This window comes from Bidens hawaiensis, unplaced genomic scaffold (genome assembly GCF_021521415.1).
Source record: "Bidens hawaiensis isolate Kalapana, Puna unplaced genomic scaffold, B.hawaiensis_p1.1 tig00026606_1, whole genome shotgun sequence".
Classification (NCBI taxonomy): domain Eukaryota; kingdom Viridiplantae; phylum Streptophyta; class Magnoliopsida; order Asterales; family Asteraceae; genus Bidens; species Bidens hawaiensis.
In genome coordinates, this window is record NW_027494274.1 from 149032 (window position 1) to 171891 (window position 22860).

Here is a 22860-nt window from a genome sequence, read left to right on the forward strand (position 1 = left end):
GCTGACAGTATACCATTAGGTACTTGCAATCACAATGGACTTTCACTAACAGTAGCATAAAGACAATATCATTTTCATACAATGTATCCTCCTCCCAAATATCATTAAAAATCAAAATTAGGTCATAATGTTTAAATGTTGTTGTTTGGGAACAATATTAAAAAAACTAAACAATGTATTTTTGTAATTGGCTTAAAATTTTGAATTGGTCTGATATGAAATTTGGATTATTTTTATTTGAATAGACGAAAATATTGCTCATGTGGGGGAGGTTTTAACGGTATTGGTTAACTCCGTTTGGAACTTGTCTACAAATTGATACAATTGGAAATTAATATGTATTCAAAGTGTTAAAGGTTTCAAATTTATATACAAATAGATGGAAGCAGCAAACCACATATATACAAATAGAATTTATACTTTTTATATCTACACCTATTTAGTAAAAAAAACTCTTATTTGGTATACTTTAAACACTTGTTGATCTATTTCCCATGATTCCAATTTCCAACATAATTATGATTGTTATTAATTTATTATCATTGCTATCATAAAATTTTATAAAACGCTTAAAGTACAACGGTACAAACGAGACGTGTCACATGACTATCGTAAATATCTACTTATCGTTATATATTTTGAGCCATTTGTACCATTATTTGATTAGATACATTTAAATAACAATCAATGTTTGATCATATGGGACCCGTGTGACCACTGTTTAAAGAAAACAACATTCAATAAATTCTGGACTTATTTAAATTAAAACCAAACCCAACGCTTCAAGTGAAGTGAAAGTCACCAATAGCTTAAAACACAATCCAACGTTCAATAAAAGCATACTAAACCCACAACCTTAATTTGATCAAACAACTCACACATACACAAACATAGTGTGTGTGTGTGTGTTTTATTATTATATGGTGAAGTGTGCTTGGCGGGAGAAAACAAACTCCGGCTAGACAACCTGGGAAAGCACGGTGAGTTTCTGGACGGGATTCTTGACTGCTTTCATGAGATCACGGTGGCGTTGGCTTTTGCGAGGATGAGTGACTCTGCTTATCGTGTCGAAACGACGTCGCGCCTTGCGCAATGGCGGATTGATAATTTGGTGTCCTTTACTTATCGGAAATCCGATCCTTTCAAGATAGGCAATTGGAATTGGTAAATTTATTCCAAATAATCTTTTTTCAGTTGTTTATTTGTTAATATTGGTAAATGGGTCGGGTCGGGTCGACTCGGTTTCTTTTGGTTCTTGGTTTTATTAAAATTCAATACTATGTTGGTGTCAATACTGTGGTGGTGTTTGGTCTAGCTTTTTTAACAAAGTTTATAGCTATTTTTACAAAATAAGCTTAATTTGGTGTTTGGTGTAGCTTTTTAAGCTTATGCTTATAAGCTTATATAAGCTAATTTGAAGAATCTTATTAGAAGATGGTTTTTTAGTTTATTTGAAGAAGTTTATTTGTGTAAGGGTGTAACTTACTCATTTGCCTTCAAATGGTGGTTGACTAATAAGCTAATCCAAACACTTAAAAAGAGCTTATCAAATAATAGAAAAATAAGCTATAAGCTACTTTAAAATATAAGCATAAGCCAAAAAATAAAAGCTAGGCCAAACACCCCCTATGTAACAGGGTCGAATTAAAATAGGGGTGTTTTTATTCAGTTTGTAATCGACTAGACCGAATACGAACCGAAACTGATTAAATCCTAACCGGATTACAAATTCTTTTTAAAATCGAACCGAAAAACAGAGTAACCCAAAAATTGAATCATTGAATACCCCTAATTGAAATCATATAATCCAAACATGAAGCGTGTTACCTATTTTAGAGTCAAACTGGTTGACTTGTTATAAGCAAGATCGTCTCCGATAATTGTTAAAAAAATTTAGGTCAAAGGCTAAAAATTATTTGGGCCTTAAATGAGTTGAATAATTGGGTTTAAACAGCATTAAGAATACATTTTTTTTTTCAAAAGTTTATATATAATTTAAAAAAAAACGGGTCTATTGGGGTTTTGGGACGGGGTCGATTGACCACCCAGCCCTGCCTCATAGCTGGCACTTGTTATAAACGAGTTAACATATTTAAGTTGTAATAAAATTATAATTGCTAATGAGCTTAAATGAGTTGGTAAGTTGTATTCAAGTTGTAAGCATGATGACATGTTTGGCAGGTTAATGTTATAAAATATTTTTGTTTTGTTTATTTTATTTTAGTTTTGAATGGGTTGATATGTTCAATTATACTGTGTTCACTTATACGGGACAGTTTAGTTAAACAAGTCAATTTGAACACGGTCGGTTTATTAAAGGATTTATGGTAACAACAAAAAACGTAATTAATTTTTTGTCTTGTTTTGTGTCGCGTTAGGCATCTAGTTGTGGAGAAGAGTAGAAGTTTCTCAGTTAAATTGTACCCGGAGATCAAAAATTTAACCCGAGACAGCTATCCAATTGCTTCATTCAATATTCGCCTCATTTCTTCATTTGGTGGTCGAAAGGTTTTGGTTCATCCAGGTAAATTTACTACCTACTTTCCAAGTCAAAGATAGTCAACCTTTGACTTTTTAGTCAAACAACTAAGGTTATGAATCAAATCTTCCACTTTAAATACTATATTCTTTTACCAAGAACTTGTGTTAACTATCTTGCCCGTGACATGGATGCAGAAGTTAGGGATAAGCAGTTGAAAACTAGTGACGATTTTATTTGGGCACTCGACATTCCATTAGCCGGGAAGTTCATTATCGACATTGAATTTCTTGACTTGAAGACCGCGTCATCAAACGTAATTCGTTATCCATGTTACTTACTATTCAAGAGAGTAATGATACATCCTAAAACTCATGGTAATCGACAATTAAGACGTTGATTTAGGGAATGATAGATCTCTAACAGGTCATATAAAAAATAGTTTAGAAATATTTTTTTTTATTTTTTAATCAAGTTTTTCATTCAAACCACACACAATAATTATTTACTTAATAAAAACTCCATAAAACACCAGCACGGTCTAGCCGGTTTAGACAAGTACCAAATATTATTACTCACTACCAAACACGCACTAGGATGATATGAAACTACTCAAATTTGAGTATTTTGCATTATTTATGGTATGATGTATGAATCAGGGTGGTGAATATCGCTCGATTTGGACAGAAGGGTCTATACAAAAGGAATCGAGTGCAACCGCACTCTCTTCCCTTGGCCGGATGTTATCAGAAAGCATTCACACCGATATTGTCATCCATGCTTCCGACGGAATCACTGAGGCCCATCGTGCGGTCCTTGCTGCACGATCCCCAGTATTTCACAGCATGTTCTCCCATGACCTAAAGGAAAAGGAGCTATCCACCATCAACATACCCGACATGTCCATTGAAGCTTGTGAGGTGTTTCTCAACTCATTATACGGTAACATAAAGAGCAATGATTTTCTTGATCACCGGCTTGATCTTCTTAGAGCAGCCGATAAGTATGAAGTTTTGGATTTAAAAGAAGCATGCCACGAAAGTCTTGTTGAAGATATTGACACGAACAACGTGCTCATAAGGCTCCAAATTGCGTATCTTTATCGTTTACCGAGACTGAAGATCTGTTGCATGCAATATCTTGTGAAGTTTGGTAAGATATGTGAGATCCAAGATGAATTCAATGCATTTATACAATCTGCTGATAGGGAATTGATTGCTGAAGTCTTTAATGAACTTCTTTCAGTTTGGAAAGGTTTCTAAGTGATTATTCATTAAGTTTATTGTTATTCATGTGTTATTTTGACTCGATACACATTTGTCCAAAATGTTTATCTTTATTGTTATTCAGTGTTATTATTTCAACAATATCCTACCTTAACAGAGAAATTGATTTACAAGAATTTGCAATGATCTTACTTCACCACAAGAAATACATGCGTAATTAGTTAACTCTAGATATAAGTCCAATTTGATAGCATGTCGCATCAAAATTAGATGTCTATAAAACACGAATCGTTCTCAATCTGGCCATTGACCAGCAAAATCAATGTTATAAAGTAAACATCTAATGTGGGAAAATATTTTTAAAAAGAAAAATAATGATTAATGTTACAAAGTTACACACTTCAAATTAAAATTTGTGACTTCATAACAACTGCCGGCTTGAAATTTTAAATTACGGATACAAGATTTACCCGCCGAAAAGATATCCAGCTGCTTGTTCTTCATTACCATCAAAAAGCTTCAGAGCTTGTATAACTGCATCTCGGCTGAACCCTAGCTCAATAAGCTTCCCAATTTTTGCTTCAAATTCAGCTCCCTGAATTTACAAATATACAAACATAAAAAAAACATCTAATTTATCTTACATTTGCATTGATGTTGTAAGTTAATCTTGAAACTGATCATTAAGAAAGTTGAAGGGAATAAATGAAAGTATTTAGTTTTAGTATTTTTTGGTATGATTTATTATTGTTCTTTTGTTATGGTATGGGTCAAGAGTAAAGTCAAGATGTAAGAATAAATCAAGTAATCCTTGATTTAAGCATATAGGTTAAGTTTTTGGTTTATTTAAGCGGGTGGTATGATTGTAAGCATATGGAGTCAAGCGTGCAAGTTTAATCATAATAAAAAATAGTCATGATTGAAATTAGAGTCATGATTGGTGTTTGATCATAAAATCACTTGTTTGTGTGTTTATCAAATCTGGGCCAACACATTTGCCTAACTTTAGGACCTGGTTTTAAAAAGCGCAAGTCTTACTCTATTTATAGATAAATATAAATATGCTTTACGTATTATTTGCAATTTTTGACAATTTTTGACCAACATGTGCCATGAAGCCCTGCCTTGAGACCTTGAAGTGTGTTTACAATCGCCTCAAGCACGTTTTTTAAAACCAAACATTAAGATTGGTGTTTGTTTACTTTATTTTTAATGTTTTCAAAAATCATAAAAACTATAAATTGTATAGAATAAAGAAATTCACCTGTGTAGGACCGCCACCAACAGCTCCTGCAGGTTGAGCAAAACAACACAAACATTAGCAGGTCAAACGTGCTTGGTATAGGGTTAAGATATCGGGTAGAGTACTTGGGTTGACCCATCACACTAGTTTGACCCATTATCTTCTAAGCTATATTTTTTTAATTTAACGGTGGAGATAAAGCATAAAACCCGAATCAACTCGTTATTTAATAACTGGGTCGAAATTGCCATTTTCCCACCTATAATAATATACTAATATAGTGACTAAACAGTTTTAATATTGTTAATGGGTAATTTAGACATTTGACTGATACCCAAACCACTTTTTGAAAACAATGAGTCACTTTGATTTACTCTCATCAAACTCCAAATAACAATACATACTATCACATATTTAGAGCATGTTTGGGATTGAGTTTGAAAGCACCTTATTGGCTTAATGGCTTTTTCAAAAAGCCAATAAGTTAAAAGGTGTTTGGCCATTACAAAAATCCTTTTTATTTTAGCTTTTTGATAAGTGTTCTAAAAGCCCCAAATCCTGACTTTTGAAAATGGCTTTTTGAAAAAGCCAATAAGTAGTTTTTAAACTCAATCCCAAATATGCTCTTACATAACATAGGAAGGAAATCTAACCAGAAGATTGACCACCATATGGTGATGCTGATCCAGATGTACCCTGAAATTTACATTTTGAGCAGGTTAATATAAATTGAAATGCAGTGTTATTAAAATGTTTTCAACCTGTTAAATAGATTAACTCAAAGAAACTAGATATTATTATCTTAGTATAAAATCATAATCAGAGAAATATCTTACTTGAGGTCCAGAGCTAGAAGCTTCTTTCAACTGTCTCTCCTCATCCAAGAAACGGCTCGGGATGTCCTTCTCTGTAAATTAATAAACACAGTTAAAGAAATCTAAACACGGTATTAATGATGAGAAGAGAAAATGAAATAAAAATAAACCTTGCAAAAACGGCACAGCAACTTCTCCTCCACCAACTCTCAAAACATTATCTTTTAAATCAATAATAAATTGGTGCTTACGAAGCATATCCAATCCAAACAAAAATTCCATATTGGGCGAATCCAATACCAAGAACGAACACGGGTAGAATATATTCCCAATCTACCATTATTTATTAGAAGTAAAAAAATTTCAGCAAGATTAATAAAATTTATATAGAATAGAAAAAAAACAATTTAGAAAAAGATTATTACTTTAATAGGAGCAACATGTATCCGACCGAGAATCTCGGACTGACCGACACCTTGAGCAATGCCTCTGTAGCGTTGGTCTAAGAGCCTAAGCAAGCTGGAAAACAAAGCATGGAATTCAGATAATTAAGGACTGTAAACGAACAGAACATTCAGTGAACTATTCATGAACTGTTCTGCGGGAAGTTCGTTTATTTGATAAACGAAACGAACATTAACAAAGCTTTTTGTTCATTTACATTCGTGAATGTTCGTTCATTTATGTTCGCCAATTTACCTTTGCTTAAGTTTGTTTGTCTATGTTTGTTAATATACTCATTTAAAAATTTCAGGCTTATTACAATTTCGTTTAGTTTTTATAAACTTTCAGGCCCAAAATATTGTTGTTCACATTTACTTTTAATTAGTTTTAGCTCAGCTGTGTTCATTCATCTATGTTCCAGTTATGTCAATTCACTTACGTGTAACCGTTCATTTATGCTGTCAATGAATGAACATAAACAAACACGTTCATTTTCTTAACGAACGAACACAAACAAGAAAACCATGTCCGTCTAACTGTCTGTGTTCGATCGTTTGTTAAGTTAAAATTAAACAAACGAACACGGACATGCCCCGTTAGTTTTGAACCAATTTGGTTCATTTACAGGACTAATGATTATCATTTCAAGTGAAAATAATGTCATCCCCCCATAAAATACAAAAAAAAAAGTACATACCCCAAACGCTCTGCACAGCTTTTTGATATTATAGTTGACTGGGCTCCACTATCAACAAATGCCTGAATTACAAAAAAGCTCACCAAAAAGTTGAAGAGCACAGAAATTGAAATTACAAAAATTACCATGAAGTATATAAACTATTTACCTTTAAGGGAACACCATTTACTTCCATGTCAACATACAACATGACCTAAAAGGAAATCAAAGAGATATTTATTTACAAATTACAATTAGCTAAATCTGGTTGTATAAAGTGATGGTTAAAATTCAATGACACACCACTTTTGCAAAAGCTTCAGGGTTGTGTTCAAGTGCAGCAGCCCAATTTTCATCAATACCTTTCTGTAAAATAAATAGCACTGACTCAAAAGGCAGTATAAAATACAAATCTCAACAAATAAAAAATTCAAATACAGAAGAACCGAGAGAGAGAAGAAAAATAAGTATTAAAAGGAAAAAATGGTGGAAAATAGTCCAAGTGACAAGAAAGTCAATTATTTCACTTAGGCCTGTAAAGGAATCAAAACAAACACAAACAGAATATATATGAATGTTCACGAACACAACTGGAAATAGATGAAAAAGCATAATTGTGTAAACAACAAATAAAAGTAAACACGTGCATAAATCAGTTGGGCCTAAAAAATTTATTAAATCTAGACTTAATTGTAATAGGCCTGTATTTTTATTTAACTTAAACAAACATAAACTAACGAACATAAATGAACGTAAACAAACGAGATATGTGTTCATGTTTGTTCATTTAACTAAATGTCCAAGAAAGTTTGTTTATCTTCGTTCATTTATTAAACAAGTGTACTTCTTGCCAAACGGTTCACGAACTGTTCAGGCCTAATTTTACTAATACGTATAAGAGCAAAATATATGCAACAAAACAAAGATATAATGTCATAACAAATTCTACCAAATCCCAGAAAATATAAACGTGGGTAACCAAATGCATGCAGAATGTTAAACATGGGGTCCTAATCTAATGCAAGTACGCCAATGAAAGATGCTAATTTAAATTTGAAATAATAATACAATGATGGAGAACGTGGGTGGGATGAGAACATGGAACGTATCATTCACTGATTGAAAAAACCAAATGGTCACAAACCTGGCGGATTGCGGCTTCAATTTTCTTTTGTGCTTCAACATCAAAAGGGTCTGCATAAAGCAGTGCCTATTTTTGGCAAAACAATATAACATTAAACATATGTATTCCATACAAAATCACAAAAGCATACATAATACCTGCAACAAAGAAACTCATAGGTTTAACAAAACTTACCATCTCTTCCTCCTGCTGTCGACTATATTCAGTTCTCTGGCGATGACGAACCCTCAAAACCTCTTGCAACTTATTCAAGTCATTCCCGAGAATAGTTTGTGCCAACTCAGGATCACTCTGATATTAAAAATCAATGGTAAGGATCTTAAAAACAAATGCAACTGGTAGATGAAGTTCATAACTTTTACCTGAAACAATTGTGCCATTAAATTAGAATTATTCCTCACTTGCTGCTGGAAAGCAGCTGGATTAACAGCAGACCCGTCCGGATTCAAACCAACTTCATTACTAGAAGCCCTGAATTTCAAATCCTCATGAATTAACACAAACTTTTGATAATTGTTCATCAATTAACACCAAATATTCAGATCAAAACCACACCTTGAAGAAGCAGCATTTGAAACCATCATCACCAAATCTCCATCAGCAACACCTAAACCACTCAATGTCTCAGCATTCCTCATCTCCTTCCCATTGTAAAGCAGCTGTTGTTGCTGAAGTGGCACTTGAGACTGTTCATTACAAACACATCACATCCAAAACCACAATTAACACTAGATCTATGCAGTTAACGTGGAAAAATACTGGATATCGGTCAAGGACTGATATCTGAGATATCAGTTATCGCGGTGGGATATCGGTAATTTTAATCTCATGCAAAATTTATATACATAAACAATTTAGTGCGGCTATGCAGTTAATGTGGAAAAATATCGGATATCGGTTATCGCGGTGGGATATTGGTAGTTTTAATATCATGCAGAATTCAAATATATAGCAATTTAACACTAATAGCTCAGTACAATATCCACCATTAACATAATAACCTTTTGCAACTCGCAAAACACCAACAATTGTAGCAAGTAAGAACTGATTAAGACTTAAAATACTAATAACTGGCAATAAGAAGCAAGATGAATGGAAGAACTAAGAAGAAAGGTACTGATATCGGGAAAACCGATGATATATCGGTCAAATATTGGTCAATATCGCCGATATTTTCAGTACCGATATTCTGACCGGTAACATGGCCTCCGAATCAGTACCGATATTCTGACCGATAACATAAACGATATAGCACCTATATTGATTGCATAGCCTCTGAAACAAACAGTACTAATCATCAAATAATAAAACCGAGTTTGGAAAACCTAATGACTAAATTGAAACAAAATCTGACCTCAATTTCAAGTAGAGCTTTGAGATTCTCAACCTGTAGATACAAATTGAGAGAATTAAAGTTATTATTATAGCAATTGGAAGCAAAATCGAAGGGATTGAAAATATTAGGGTTTTGAGTTGGAATTAGGTTTACGGATTCATCGCGATCTACTTCTAAAGTAACGATTTGTTCGTCAGGCGTCATTACAGTGATCTTCATCTTGTTGATTCGATTGGAATTTGTGAATGAAAGAAGATTGTTGTTGAAGCTGCTTGTGTTTGACTCTCAATAAAGTCTCCTCCAAGTTTTATACGGATTTGGGATTATTATGAATTAATTAATCTTGATGGTTAGTTGAAGGGTTATTCTATATTTAATTAATTTTATGTTAATGATTTTTAGGTTTATCTATTGGGTTTGAATTTCATAATTTATATCGATAAACGATTACAATAAAGTTAAGAGACATGGTTTTGGTGGTTAGTTTTAGTTTTAGGCCTGTTTTTCTGAAGACTAAGTTAATTAATCGAGTCTCTAGTGATTGTTAATAGGTTGAATTGGTCTTTTAAGCGGGCATGAGTTTGATTTTCCTAAGTTAGTTTAGGTTCATTTGACTCTAATGAAATGTTATTAAATGATTTATTATACAAGGGTACGAGGCACCTTGTGGGTACCCTTGCAAGTACTATACGTTCTAGGGTATGTCATTGCCACCATCCTCTAGGGTAGTATTTGAAATATGGTGAACCAAGTAATAGACCGTTAAAATAAGAGAGAGATGTGGAGAGGGAAAGATAGACTATTTAAATGGTTTAGAGTACTTGAAAGAAGTGGCGCACTAATTATGGTAGTTTTGGCTAAAAAATGATGTGGTAAGATCAGTGGAGTCTTATGTGGGTGGTGAGGGGGAGTGAGAATATTAAAATGGTTTATAGTACTTGAAAGAAGTGGCGACACTAATTATGGTTGTTGATGCTAAAAATGGTATGGTAGTGCATGATCAATGGAGTCTTAGTGTAAGGTCTATATTAGTGAAACTAGTGCGTGCGTATCAAACGAGCTACAACATGAACAAGGCGAAGGAAAGATGTTTGTCGAGTTAAAAGTGTTGCACATGAAAAGTCTGGAGGGGCATGCTATAATAACCGATATCTCTAAAGGGATTTCAGGTGGCTTTGTTAGGCTTGGCCTTTAGGTTTTGTAAATGCTAACTCTCATAGTCGCCATCTGTTTTTGAGAAAGCTGTTTGTGGGATTGCTTATGTACAAGACGTTTATCTAAATGCGTGCATTGGAATGATTATCACGTGCTCATTATTTCATCTTATTGTTCCATCATTCATATATTGCTATTAAATCACCATGGTGTTTGGATTCCGCACAAACATTGTGATTGTTTTGATATCATACTAAAAGATTCATTGATGGGACTCTCACTGAAATTATTATATATTATATTTTACAACTTCTATTCAAGACAAAAAAACACTGTTTCTTTCAAAATACGTTTATGCTACCTGTACATAGTGCTTAGATGTTTGTAACCATAAGCCCCTCCTTACACCTGTGTTGTCTTATTTACACGTGTTGGTTTTATGGCTGCATCCTTTCTTCTCTTCTTTTTATATACTTTATATATTATACTCACCGCCACAGCTCTCTTTTTCTCTACCATTCAATGCAATGACGATGGTGTTCTTGATTCATCTGGTGGCGATGGCTGCCGTTGACCACCGTTAACCATCTGACGATTGCTAAGCTTCAACACCTGTGAGTCGTCGCCGCTCAATACGATGACGACGGCGGTGGTTATCTGCGTCTGCACCATAGCGTGGTTTCGCACACCTTTTAGGGTCTCAAATTTTCAGGTGATATTTCCTTCAAGTCGCATCTATGCTTCAGTCATATCTCTCTCTGAAGAAGGTTCTACGGATTGTTTGGTTTAGGTACGATTTGCTGCTTCTTTTTTTTTTATTTGATTTTGTGTTTTCACTTATAAATCAATGTACTCTGTGATTTTCGAAATGCATGCAGACTGTCCGTTGTTGTCGTAGACCAATCTAAGGTACAATTTGCTACTGTATTTGTATTTTCATGCTATGTTCTACTTTAGGTGACTTGATCGCTTGCTTTTGGGTGACATAAAGTTCAATTTTATTTGTTTTGAGTCCCAATTGAAAATCACGGTTAGGTTGCCGTTAAACTTCATCTGTTGTAGGTTGTTTTGGCCTCTTGAAATTCAAATGTCATGTCACTCATGTGCTGTTGATTGCATTTAGAGTTTGCTTTAATGTAGAGCAAGGAAATTATGATTTAATTCGATGTTACATTGATCTTTGAAATGCATGCACGTTAGGTGTTTGATGTAATGTTTAACTGAATTTGATTTTCTTATGATTTGTGGAATCTGGAGGATGATCTTTATGCTGCATCTATCTTACGTTTGTGCTATACGTACGATAGGTTTAGTAAATCAAGACAGAATGATGCAAAGGGGTGGTTTAATGGGAAGTCGATGTTCTGTCACACTCTCTCCGGTTCCTTCTGTCTGTAGACGTGATACTCAAAAGGTGAAGTCTTCCTTCAGACCCAAGTGGGTGAAGCGGCGGGAATGAATGTGCAAATTTTGGGCTCTAAATAGAGATTGATTTTGCCTTTTGAGGTTTGGTTTAATAGGAGCCTGTGATGATAAGCTTCAAGATATTCTACTAGATTGGAGCAAAAATATGATTATCTACGTCTTGGCCGGGCAATCTGGATGGTTATGTGAAAGGAACAATTGTTTCTCTTACATGGCAACCGTTTTATTTGCAGCCATGGTACATTTCTCATAATTTGTTCCATTAATTTATAGGACTATTTGAGCCACATAGAATTTAAGAAATCTGAATGGTTTTTGATGTATCCTGTAATCTAACAAAATTTTGTTGTATGTGGTTACTATATACAATCAATTTGACTTTGGTTTCTATTTTATTTCATACGTTTCAAACCTGATTTTTGTTGATTTATGATTGATTTCGGAAGAATCACATGTATGCCGTTTCGCTCATGTGTGCTACAGTTGTTTCTTCTTCCATTTTATTACATTTTGAGACTGTAAATGCACTTAGCTTTACTAGATGATGGTTATTCAATAGTGCTTTGGTCTATAGCTTTCCAAACAGTCGATCGGTGTTTTCCCAACTTTATGTCCCCCGCCGCAATGCGGCGAGTCTAAATACTAGTTTATGATAAAGAAAGTGTTTGGTCGAGGTTAGTTCCTCGTATGCCGCCACTCTTGTCATTGGCTGTTTAAACTTTTTTCAATTTATATTTTCAAATAGAGGGATAGAGGTCAGAGAGAAAGAGGCTTGTTTGCATCGCAACTAATCGGAAAAAATGACTACTAGACTAGTGACCAAGTGCTAAGGTCGATAGATGTAAGGTCCCGTCCCCGGTAACCCTACTTTGGTGTTGGATTTACTCATAAACACAGTTCTAAAGTCAGAGTTAATTAAAAACTTTTCGCAGAATACTTAATATTAAACATTCTTACATAACATAAGTGCTTGTCTTAACAAAATACATTAAGTCTTAAACAATAACATAAACAACACGTGAATCTTCCGTCTTCGATGCCAGTCTCCATCTATTTGCCACGTGTCCCACCTCAAGCAACATGCCTCATCCTACTCACCTGCGTGCATACTAAAAATCAGCTACGCTGAGTGAGTTCTAGTTAATCAATTAACATACATTACATTCATACCATACTCATACGTGTCCGGAGATACGTATTTATACCTTATTTACTATCACTTCTTTCATACATACTTTACATATATGCATAAGTTCTTACATACTTTCTTTCATGAAACCCTATGGTATACCATAAGCTATTCTATCTTAAACATCACAGATATTAAAAGGGTCTGGTCCCTAACATCACAGATATTATAAGGGTCTGGTTCCTTCTGTCTCGAATAACCATACCTTTATCATGCGTGCATACTTTACATATCTTCTAGTTATAAATATATATACGTACTTGTTCATACAATCCTTATGTAACAATACATTCAATACACAATCATACACGTATCATACACTTACCAATCAAGTAAGTGTATTATCTACTACATAGGAGTATGCACACAACCCCGGAAACATAACAGATATAGGGGCTAGAACTCACCTGGAGTCGGTTTCTCTCGCTGTTAATGATAATGCCATTCCTTAGTTGTGCACGGCTAACTGTACAACACATTACGCGTGTCAATTATTCATTACTACTACTTCCTACATCTAAGTTAGTGAAACCCTCAACTAACGGGGGTCCGGGGGCAGCGCCCCTGGTAACGGGGTCTAGGGGCGGCAGCCCCTAGCAGGGTACAAGGGGCAGAGCCCCTGGCTGGGGTTGAGCTGATGAGTTTTAGCCTCACTAACAGTCCTTATAACAAAAATGCGTCAGAAAATGAATTTCATGAAATTTCGCATGGAAGAATTTCGCTTCGCATGGAATTTCGCTTCGCATGACTTTTTCGCTTCGCATGACTGTGCGATGCGAAATTATTGATTTAGCTTTGCATGGCTGTGCGATGCGAAATTCCTGCCTTTCGTCGTTTTTACCATTTTAAAGCCATTTTTCTCCTTGTTTCCTCCTTAGGACCCGATTCTAGTCTTTTTATGGGTTTTGAGTTGTACTAACTTTGTATACCCGTGTTTCTCATAGTCCAGACGTCACCTTTTTTGTTCTATAATACACCCGTGAGGCTAAAACTTACCAAGTTCATGTTTTTCTTACATTTCACAACCCAATCTATCATTACATCGGTTTGCATGTCGATTCTAACCATAAAACTTAACCCTTTGGCCGAAGCTTACCTTTTTGCTCCGGGTTCGGTTCAGATCTGGACAACCCCAAAGATCTGGACGTTTTCTTGATGTTTGAGATACTCGAACACCAAGATCTTCTTTGCTTTAGCCCGGATTCGGATTCGGATGAGAGAAAATGTGTGTGTTATTGAGTGTGTGTGTGTGGTGGAAGGGAAGAAAGTGGTGAAAGGAAGGAGGGGTTGGGTTTATATAGGGGACTATGGGCCCCACAACCCACTCACACTTCTAATTTCATTTATTATCCAAACATTAACACACCCAATTAAGTTAACGACACATAGTTAATTATAGAACTTTCTGTTATTTATAATTCTTAGAAAAATGGATGTTACAATAGAGGTATTAGTAGTAAGTACTAAGATATTTTGACTTCAAAGTTCAAATACTATAAAAGCTATAGTTTATACAAGGTATATTGGTTTTTAATGATTCCAACTATTGTCTTTTGGTCACTATTGGTCCCAACTAATGAATTGGCTACTGATGGTCCCAACATTTAAAGTATTCGTTCATAATGGTCCGCGACTAACAGAAGCCTAACGCCGCTAGTTTCAGGTCGTCGGGAAAACGTTTTTGGCCGGAAAATTCAAACTTGTTGTCGGAAAACACCACCTGAACACCACAACCACTGCAAATTGACTCACCGCTAACCAACTACCACCACTTGAGCACCATCAACCAATTCACATGATAACTTATATGCTGTTCTATATCTCCATGAATCTAGGAACTTTTGCTTGCATTGTCTTATTTGGTCTACGTACCGAAACTGAGAACATTCAAGATTATGTAGGATTATACACGAAAGATCCTTTTTTGGAGCTCTCTTTAGCCCTATGTCTCTTATCCCTAGGAGGTCTTCCTCCACTAGCAGGTTTTTTTTTCTAAAAACTCTATTTATTCTGGTGTGAATGACAGGCAGGCCTATATTTCTTGGTTTTAATATGACTCCTTACAAGTGTTGTTTCTATCTACTATTATCTAAAAATAATCAAGTTATTAATGACTGGATGAAACCAAGAAATAACCCCTCACGTGCGAAATTATAGAAGATCCCCATTAAGATCAAACAATTCCATCGAATTGAGTATGACTGTATGTGTGATAGCATTTACTATACTAGGAATATCAATGAATCCGATTATTGCAATTGCTCAGGATACCCTTTTTTAGTTTCTAGGTCTATTTGATGGTTCTAGGGTTTTGACGACCTTAATAATTGGGGCTTTTACTAGAAAAAAAAGGTTCCTAAAGGATCGATACGAAGTTACCAAGATGTTTGGGACAAAAATGTTGAGTTTTCGGAAAAAAAAAATTAAGTTTTCCGGCCAAAACCGTTTTTCCGGCGACCTAAAACTAACGATGTTAGGATTCTGTTAGTCGCGGACCGTTAGGAACAAATACTTTAAAAGTTGGGACCATTAGTAGCCAATTCATTAGTTGGGACCAACAGTGACCAAAAGACAATAGTTTGGATCATTAAAAACCAATATACCCTTATACATTAATATGGTGTCTTATATCTAGAAGATTCTTTTGAACAATATAAAAGTAGAAATGCATGTGATTTAAAAGATAGGGTAAGGTTGAAATAAGAAGTATGAGTTTTGTAGGAAGGATAAGAAGGATTCTAGTACATTGATTGTAGATTTGAATGGTTGAGATTAGTTTAAGTAGGAAACTCAAGTGTTAATATGAGAGAAGGGCATAAAAGTAATTACCCATATTTGTTGACTTTTTCTCTCCACATGCAAGGCACATGCCAAATTTCTCCATCATTTTAAAACGTCAATAATTTTTTTATACGAAATTTTTTATAAAAAATAAAATCACCATAATAACGAGTGTTTTTTATCTTTAATATGAGTACCATATTGTTATATAAAAATTAAAAAAAATAGTGGGTTTTTTATACATTTTGTTATAGGTTCTAATCATTGTGTTTTACCCGTTGTATTTTTTCTGTTGTGTTTTTATCATAGCGTTTATCAATTTAGGTATATAAAAAAACATGATTAACTAGATTATTTCGTTGTGTCTTAGCATAGTGTTTTTTAGCATTGTGTTTTTTTATTGTGTTTTTCATACTATTTTTTTATTGTGTTTTAGCATTGTGTTTTTTTATTGTGTTTTCCATAGTATTTTTTCATTGTGTTTTTTTATTATGTTTTTTCATTGTAGTATTTTTTTCATTGTGTTTTAGCATATTGTTTTTTTCATTGTGTTTAGTATAGTGTTTTTTTTTTTTTGTTTTTTTTTCCTTTTTTTAATAGTTCTTTTCAAATCACAAATTCATATTGTCATCTCCAATATCAACACCTAATTACACCGAATCAACAATGCGGGAAAAAGGAATTCTAATTACACAATTGATTTTAATGAAATAATTGAACCTGATTATAGTTTTTGTAATGCACAATTAATTCAGTGCATTTGGAATATCAACATATGGCCTAAAGATTTTGTCCTCTGCTAAAATGCATCAAATTCCTTTTGCTAAACTACACAGCCACCCAGTTACACCAAGTTCTATCGCAGTTCATCAATGGCGACAAAGAGAAAGTCTGCCGTGATTGTAAGGTCGACGGTGTCAAGCAGTGGCTCTCTGATTCTGGGGTGATATTGGGTGAGAACACCTTCCCCCAGGCGATAAGTGTGGGGGAGAGGGGGGGGACATATATTTGTAGTTGGCTTGTGATGAACTTGCTGAAGTGGCGAGCAAGCATTGGTGAATAGGGCGATTTGTGGGCTACAACACTGCCTTCTTGGGCTACATATCGTCCCTTTTGGTCACGTGTCAAAAATCCTCTAATTTGATAGCACATCCACTACACGTAGCCTGATTGGCAGGCCCGACCGCTGTCAAGTCTCGATATTTTCGGCCCATGATTCTTACGTGGCATACTAAACTCATGTCTCGTGCTTGATTGGTTCGCCTATCTTTTAGGCCATATCTTTTTTTTTAAGTTAAATTTTAAAATTAAAATTCTCCCAAGATGATGCAATCTAACACTAAAATTCATCAAATATAATTTCGATATGTTTAAATAATAGAAACTAATCAGTCATCAATGATTAACGGCGTATGATTTGTATTTAGAGGGATCAAATGTGCTATTTTCCAATAAAATATCTATACTTACTATATTAATATACACTAGGTTAATTACCCGTGTAAAACACGGGTTAAAATAAATAAATTTATTTATAAATAATAACACAATATGAAATATAAAAACATGCTCAACAAATAAAAAAAATATAATATATGGTTGAATAAATTACACAACACACAATATGGAAATAAAAAGTTGAATTTTTGTAAATCTCTAAATATTTTTTTTGTATACAATATTTGTAATTTAATTTGTAACTTTATCTTTTATATTAAATTAGTAATTTCACTTTATTTTTAGTTTCAACTCTAGATAATGAAACACATAGCTGACCATGTGTTAAAACAGATTTCTCAAAAACAAACAAACCATCTAAAGCGATTGATCTTAGCTTTTATTAATCTTCATTGCAAAACGAACACAAAGTGAAAATTTCTTTCTTTGAAATTAAATATTTTATCTAAATCAAAGTGAGAATTCGTTACTTATAAAAACTTAATATTAATAACTAATACAAGCTATACTATATAAAACTAAATAATATATTTATGTTGGTATTAAACTTTTTAAACCAGGAAATAATTATTAAAAATAAAAGAAAATAATAGACTAAGAAGAAAAAAAATTAAATATAAAACTATTAATAAGAAAAAGAAATATTTAATATGAGAGAGACCTGAGAAAATTTTGTAATGATCACTCATGTGTAATGACATATAGTATTAAGACCCGTGTGAAACAAAAGTTGGAATAAATCAATTTATTTAAATAATAACACATTATGAAATACAAAAAATATGTTCAAAAGATAGAAATATTTTATATATGTAAAATAAATTACACATTACACAATATAGAAATAAAAAGTTGTTGAAAATTCGTAAATCTTTAAATATTTTGTTGTATAAAATATTTATAACTTTATCCTCCATATTAATATTAGTAGTTTCACTTTGATTTTTATTTCAACTCTAGATAATTAAATACATAACTGACCATACAACAGGCTGTCTCAAAAACAAACAAATCATCTAAAGCAATTGGCATTAGCTTTTGTTAATTTTTATTGCAAAACAAACAGAAAGTGAAAATTTATTTCTTTTGAAATATGAAATTAATTATTTTATCTAAATCAATGTGAAAATTCGTTACTTTTAAAAACTTAATATTAATAATTAATACCGTATGTTTATATAAAACTATATAATATATTTATGTTGGTATTAATTTTTTTTAAATCATGAAATAATTATTAAAAATAATAAATTATAAATAAAAAAAGAATAAATTATAAAACTATTAATAAGAAAAAGAAATATGTATTTAATACGAAAGAGAAATTGGAAAATTTTGTGAGGATCACTCATGTGTAATGACATATGGCATTAAGACTTGTGTAGAATAAATAACTCGAGTTAGAATAAATAAATTTATTTAAATAATAACATAATGTGAAAAACAAAAAATATGTTCAAAAGATATAAAGATATAATATATGTTAAAATAAATTACGCATTACACAATATGAAAATAAAAGCTGTTGAAAATTCGTAAATCTCTAAATATTTTTTTGTATATTGTATTTGTGATTTTAACCTCCATATCAAAATTAGTAGTTTTATTTTATTATTTTTATTTCAAATTTAGATAATGAAACACATAAATTACCGTGCGTTAAAACATATTGTCTCAAAATCAAATCAGTCATATAAAGTGACTGATCTTAGCTTTTATTAATCTTCATTGCAAAACAAACATAAAGTAAAAATTTCTTTCTTTAAAATTTGAAATTAATTATTTTATCTAAATAAACCTGAAAATCGCTACTTATAAAAGCTCAATGTTAATAACTAATACAACATATTTATATACAATTAAATAATATATTTATGTGTTTATTAATTTTTTTAAATAAAAAAATAATTATTAAAAAGAGAAAATAATTGATTAAAAAGAAAAAAAAGTTATATATAAAACTATTAATAAGAAAGAGAAATGCATTTAATAAAAAAAAGAGGTGGAAAAATTTTGTAAGAAACTATTTATATGATGCCATGTAGCATTGAAAAACCTTTATGTATTAAATAGTATAGATATTGGAAGGGTAAGAATGCCGTTTTACAAAAACTCTTAATTTTACAATTATTTGAGCACTATGTACAAGTGTTTCTAGCATGGTCTATGAGGTCACAGTTAAAATTGGGTGTCTCCGACTTAGGGGTTATGGCTGTCACATCCTAAGCGTGGTCTATGAGGTCACAGTTACATCATTATATTTATATATTTCATCAGGTTACATATTTCTTTTGTGAAAGACATTAGGTTACAGGTTTTATTTTAACTATTTCTTATAACTCTGATTTTCAAATGTTTGTTGTTGATTTGAAGGCTGCTACTACTAATTTTCAAGTTATTAGCTTTTGTTAATACAAACAATTTCAGATTTGAAATTCGATTTTAAGGTATGTTCTTGATGGATCTTTAATCTTGATTGTTCATATTTAGGGGAAGATTTTATTTTATTTATTAGAAATTAAAGGGAATCAAGTAAGCCGAAACCCTAAATCTTCAGGAATTCAGTTGAAGATTCTAGTCATCTTGCTCAACTTTATGACTGATGTAACAAGAGTTTTAATTTGTGAATGAAACTCTTTGGAATTTAACATTTGTTCACTATTTAATATTAAAATTTGATAGGTCATTGAAGTTTCTAAACAACAAGCAATAGTGAAAGTTGGAATCCGAACTTAGTTTCAAGACTTGAAGTTGCGGAGGCAAAACTACAAGATTTGAACTCCAACATGCCAGTATTGGCTGTAGTTGAAGCTCAACGAGATAACATGACAGTACCGAGACTTATTTCCATGCTAAAGGTTTTCCACTCAGCGCTTGGTATAAATTTTACACCATAGTTGTCAATAACGGTGATAGCGGTCGCTATAGCGCGCTACGTAGCGATGCGGCTATATACTAAATATGTAAGACCCCGAATCCCGGGAACCCCACAGTTGGTATTCATGATAAATACTTAATGAAATAGTTGAACTTGAAAACCGTTTCTTCCATTAAAACGAACATATCAGAGTGTCAATTTAGCGGAAAACATGAAAAATGAAACAAGTTCCCGAAACCCGGGAATTTTGCCCAAAACCAAATTAAGTATAACTTTTATAAGTCCTTTGAAATAAAATGTTCATAAACAATTCTTCATTCCAGTATGCCCTTCACTGTCCAAGTAACTCCGTGCGCGTCCAAGCGATAAGGCATCCTCTTCCTAACCTGAAACTCACACTAACATGCACACAAAGTCAGCTTGAGCTGAGTGAGTTCAAGTTTTAAATAAATATTATCAGTAATGGAAATTATGATAATCATACCAAAAGTTTTTAAAGTAAAAATAAAATAGTACATTCATTAAGTAATCATTACCGACGACTAGACATTCTCATACATATGTAAACATCCTTTAAATACATCCATATATGTATAACAACATATATATATATATATATATATATATATATATATATATATAACATTCACGTATAACATTCAGGGTCGAGCAAACGTACAACCCAAACACGTAACATTCAGTGCATGCGAACACAAAGTAGGCATGCACAACATTCAGTAGTCGAAACGACTACAACATTCGCCAAATAGAGGCCAAACAATAATTTATATATATGTATATATGTTAACATTCCAAGGCCTACCCTATTCTAGCAAGCCTATATAAAATCGTTTAAAACATTTCATCCAGTAGGAAAACACTTAGGTGTGCATGCTAGCCCAAAATTTAAAAGAGTAAAAAGTGCATCATGAACTCACCTGAAATCAATCGAACACCTGCAACGAGCTAGAAAATCCCTAAGTGCACAATCACAAGCAAGGACCTGTAAATTATACACAACGCGTTACTAAACTAGACCGTAAGAACACTCCTGCCTAATGGGCCGTTCAAGCCCAACACTTTGGCCCAAGGCCCAACACTTGGCCCAAGGCCCAGCAACTTGGCCCAAGGCCCAGCACCTTGGCCCAAGGCCCAAGGGTAATCAAATCGAGTCGAATACGCGCGTAATAAACCTTAAAACCATTTGTTAAACGAATCAGCCCCAAATGGACCAAATTCCCATTTTAATCTTTTCATTCATCAAGATTATGTCACCCGAGTTGATAGGGTTGACGGTTCCTTTTTACAACTCTTACTTTAACGTTTACACGAAAATTCGCGCACCGCCGACTCGATTGACGAAGCACTAACCACAACAGCCCCGAGCATCAAAAAAATAATTTTTTCCACAGCCCTTAAACCCCCTAGGGCTGTACAAACTGATTCGGTCGGTCACCCGATCAATTAACGCATCAAACTCAACAATTTGCAATTCTATACCCGATAAAGCCTAGTTTTCGAACTAAAATCGATTGACCGACTTAAACACCTCCATTGGCCATGAAATTATAATATGATGTACATGTTATACCTAGTGGGATGTTGATGCAAAAACCTCACTCGAAACAGCCCCGGAAAAGCTCAATTGGGCAGCCACCCGGTTAGCCTACAACACGACGTTTTTCGATCAATAAGCACAATATAAGGATCAATTAACGTGTAAAAGACTTGGGGAAACGTAGCACATACCTTGAATTGGAGTTCTAAGGCTTAGAATTGGCTGCAAAAAAGAAAATCGTGGGTCTTGGGTCTCCTTCTACCTGTCGATCGCAGCTATGGGGGGGGGGGCTAGGGTTAGTTTATGTTATAACATAAGATTTTACACTCTAGTCCCTCCAGATCGTAGTGTAAGGCAAAATGGGAGGAAAAGTTAGGTTCTTTAACGTACCGGGATGACGTAAAGGCTTCCGAGAAACGTCGGTTAAGTCCCGAGAGTTATATATACTTTACAAGCTTTAATTCTTGAAACCGCAATTAACGGGCGTTACAAGTCCACCTCCCTTACAATGGGATTCGTCCCCGAATCATGATGCGACAGGAACAACTGCGGATAATGCTTCATCATTACGTCTTTAGACTCCCAAGTGGCCTCAGAATCCCTACGGTGTTTCCACTGCACCTTCACCTGTCTAACCACCTTATTCCTCAAACGTCTCTCCTGACGGTCAAGAATAGCAATCGGTTGCTCAACGTAGTTCAGCTTACTATCGAGTTCAATATCATCGAGAGGCACATGGGCCTCATCGTCCGCTAGGCATTTCCTCAGATGGGACACGTGAAAAGTAGGATGAATCCCCGCGAGCTCCTCGGGCAATTCCAGCCTATAAGCTACCTCACCGACTCGGGCCAATATACGGAACGGGCCAATAAACCTCGGACTGAGCTTCCCCCTCTTACGAAAACGAATAATGCCCTTCTAGGGAGAAACTTTTAACATAACCCGATCCCCAGCCTCAAACACAATAGGCCTTCGCCTCTTGTCTGCATAAGACTTCTGACGATCCTGTGCGGCCTTCATAAATTCTTTAATCTTGTCGAGCTTCTCAGTCGT

General features: G+C 33.9%; 2 protein-coding genes across 2 annotated transcripts; one reads left to right on the forward strand and one right to left on the reverse strand.

Annotated features, from left to right (window-relative positions):
- Positions 1–915: 915 nt before the first annotated feature.
- Positions 916–3794, forward strand: LOC143573646 (BTB/POZ domain-containing protein At1g55760-like). Its single transcript, XM_077058469.1, has 4 exons — positions 916–1164; positions 2379–2524; positions 2677–2795; positions 3139–3794. The coding sequence occupies exons 1-4, from the start codon at positions 1046–1048 to the stop codon at positions 3739–3741; spliced, it is 987 nt and encodes a 328-aa protein (XP_076914584.1). The 5' UTR covers positions 916–1045; the 3' UTR covers positions 3742–3794.
- A 171-nt stretch (positions 3795–3965) lies between these two features.
- LOC143573647 (protein DNA-DAMAGE INDUCIBLE 1-like) lies at positions 3966–9607 on the reverse strand. Its single transcript, XM_077058471.1, has 15 exons — positions 9517–9607; positions 9382–9414; positions 8583–8713; positions 8390–8498; positions 8202–8318; positions 8028–8093; positions 7187–7249; positions 7053–7097; positions 6905–6966; positions 6189–6282; positions 5934–6096; positions 5785–5855; positions 5614–5644; positions 4970–4995; positions 3966–4300 (listed from the first exon to the last, which is right to left on the reverse strand). The coding sequence occupies exons 1-15, from the start codon at positions 9580–9582 to the stop codon at positions 4172–4174; spliced, it is 1206 nt and encodes a 401-aa protein (XP_076914586.1). The 5' UTR covers positions 9583–9607; the 3' UTR covers positions 3966–4171.
- Positions 9608–22860: the final 13253 nt, after the last annotated feature.

Excerpts from the sequence above, each read along its gene's own strand:
- LOC143573646 (XM_077058469.1), top strand. The coding sequence starts at position 1,046 with ATGAGTGACTCTGCTTATCGTGTCGAAACGACGTCGCGCCTTGCGCAA. Across the intron at positions 2,525-2,676 it reads AAAGGTTTTGGTTCATCCAG|AAGTTAGGGATAAGCAGTTG; the intron begins GTAAATTTACTA and ends ACATGGATGCAG. Across the intron at positions 2,796-3,138 it reads TGAAGACCGCGTCATCAAAC|GGTGGTGAATATCGCTCGAT; the intron begins GTAATTCGTTAT and ends TGTATGAATCAG.
- LOC143573647 (XM_077058471.1), bottom strand. The coding sequence starts at position 9,582 with ATGAAGATCACTGTAATGACGCCTGACGAACAAATCGTTACTTTAGAA. Across the intron at positions 7,250-8,027 it reads TTGAAGCCGCAATCCGCCAG|AAAGGTATTGATGAAAATTG; the intron begins GTTTGTGACCAT and ends TTTATTTTACAG. Across the intron at positions 5,856-5,933 it reads TGCTGTGCCGTTTTTGCAAG|AGAAGGACATCCCGAGCCGT; the intron begins GTTTATTTTTAT and ends ATTAATTTACAG.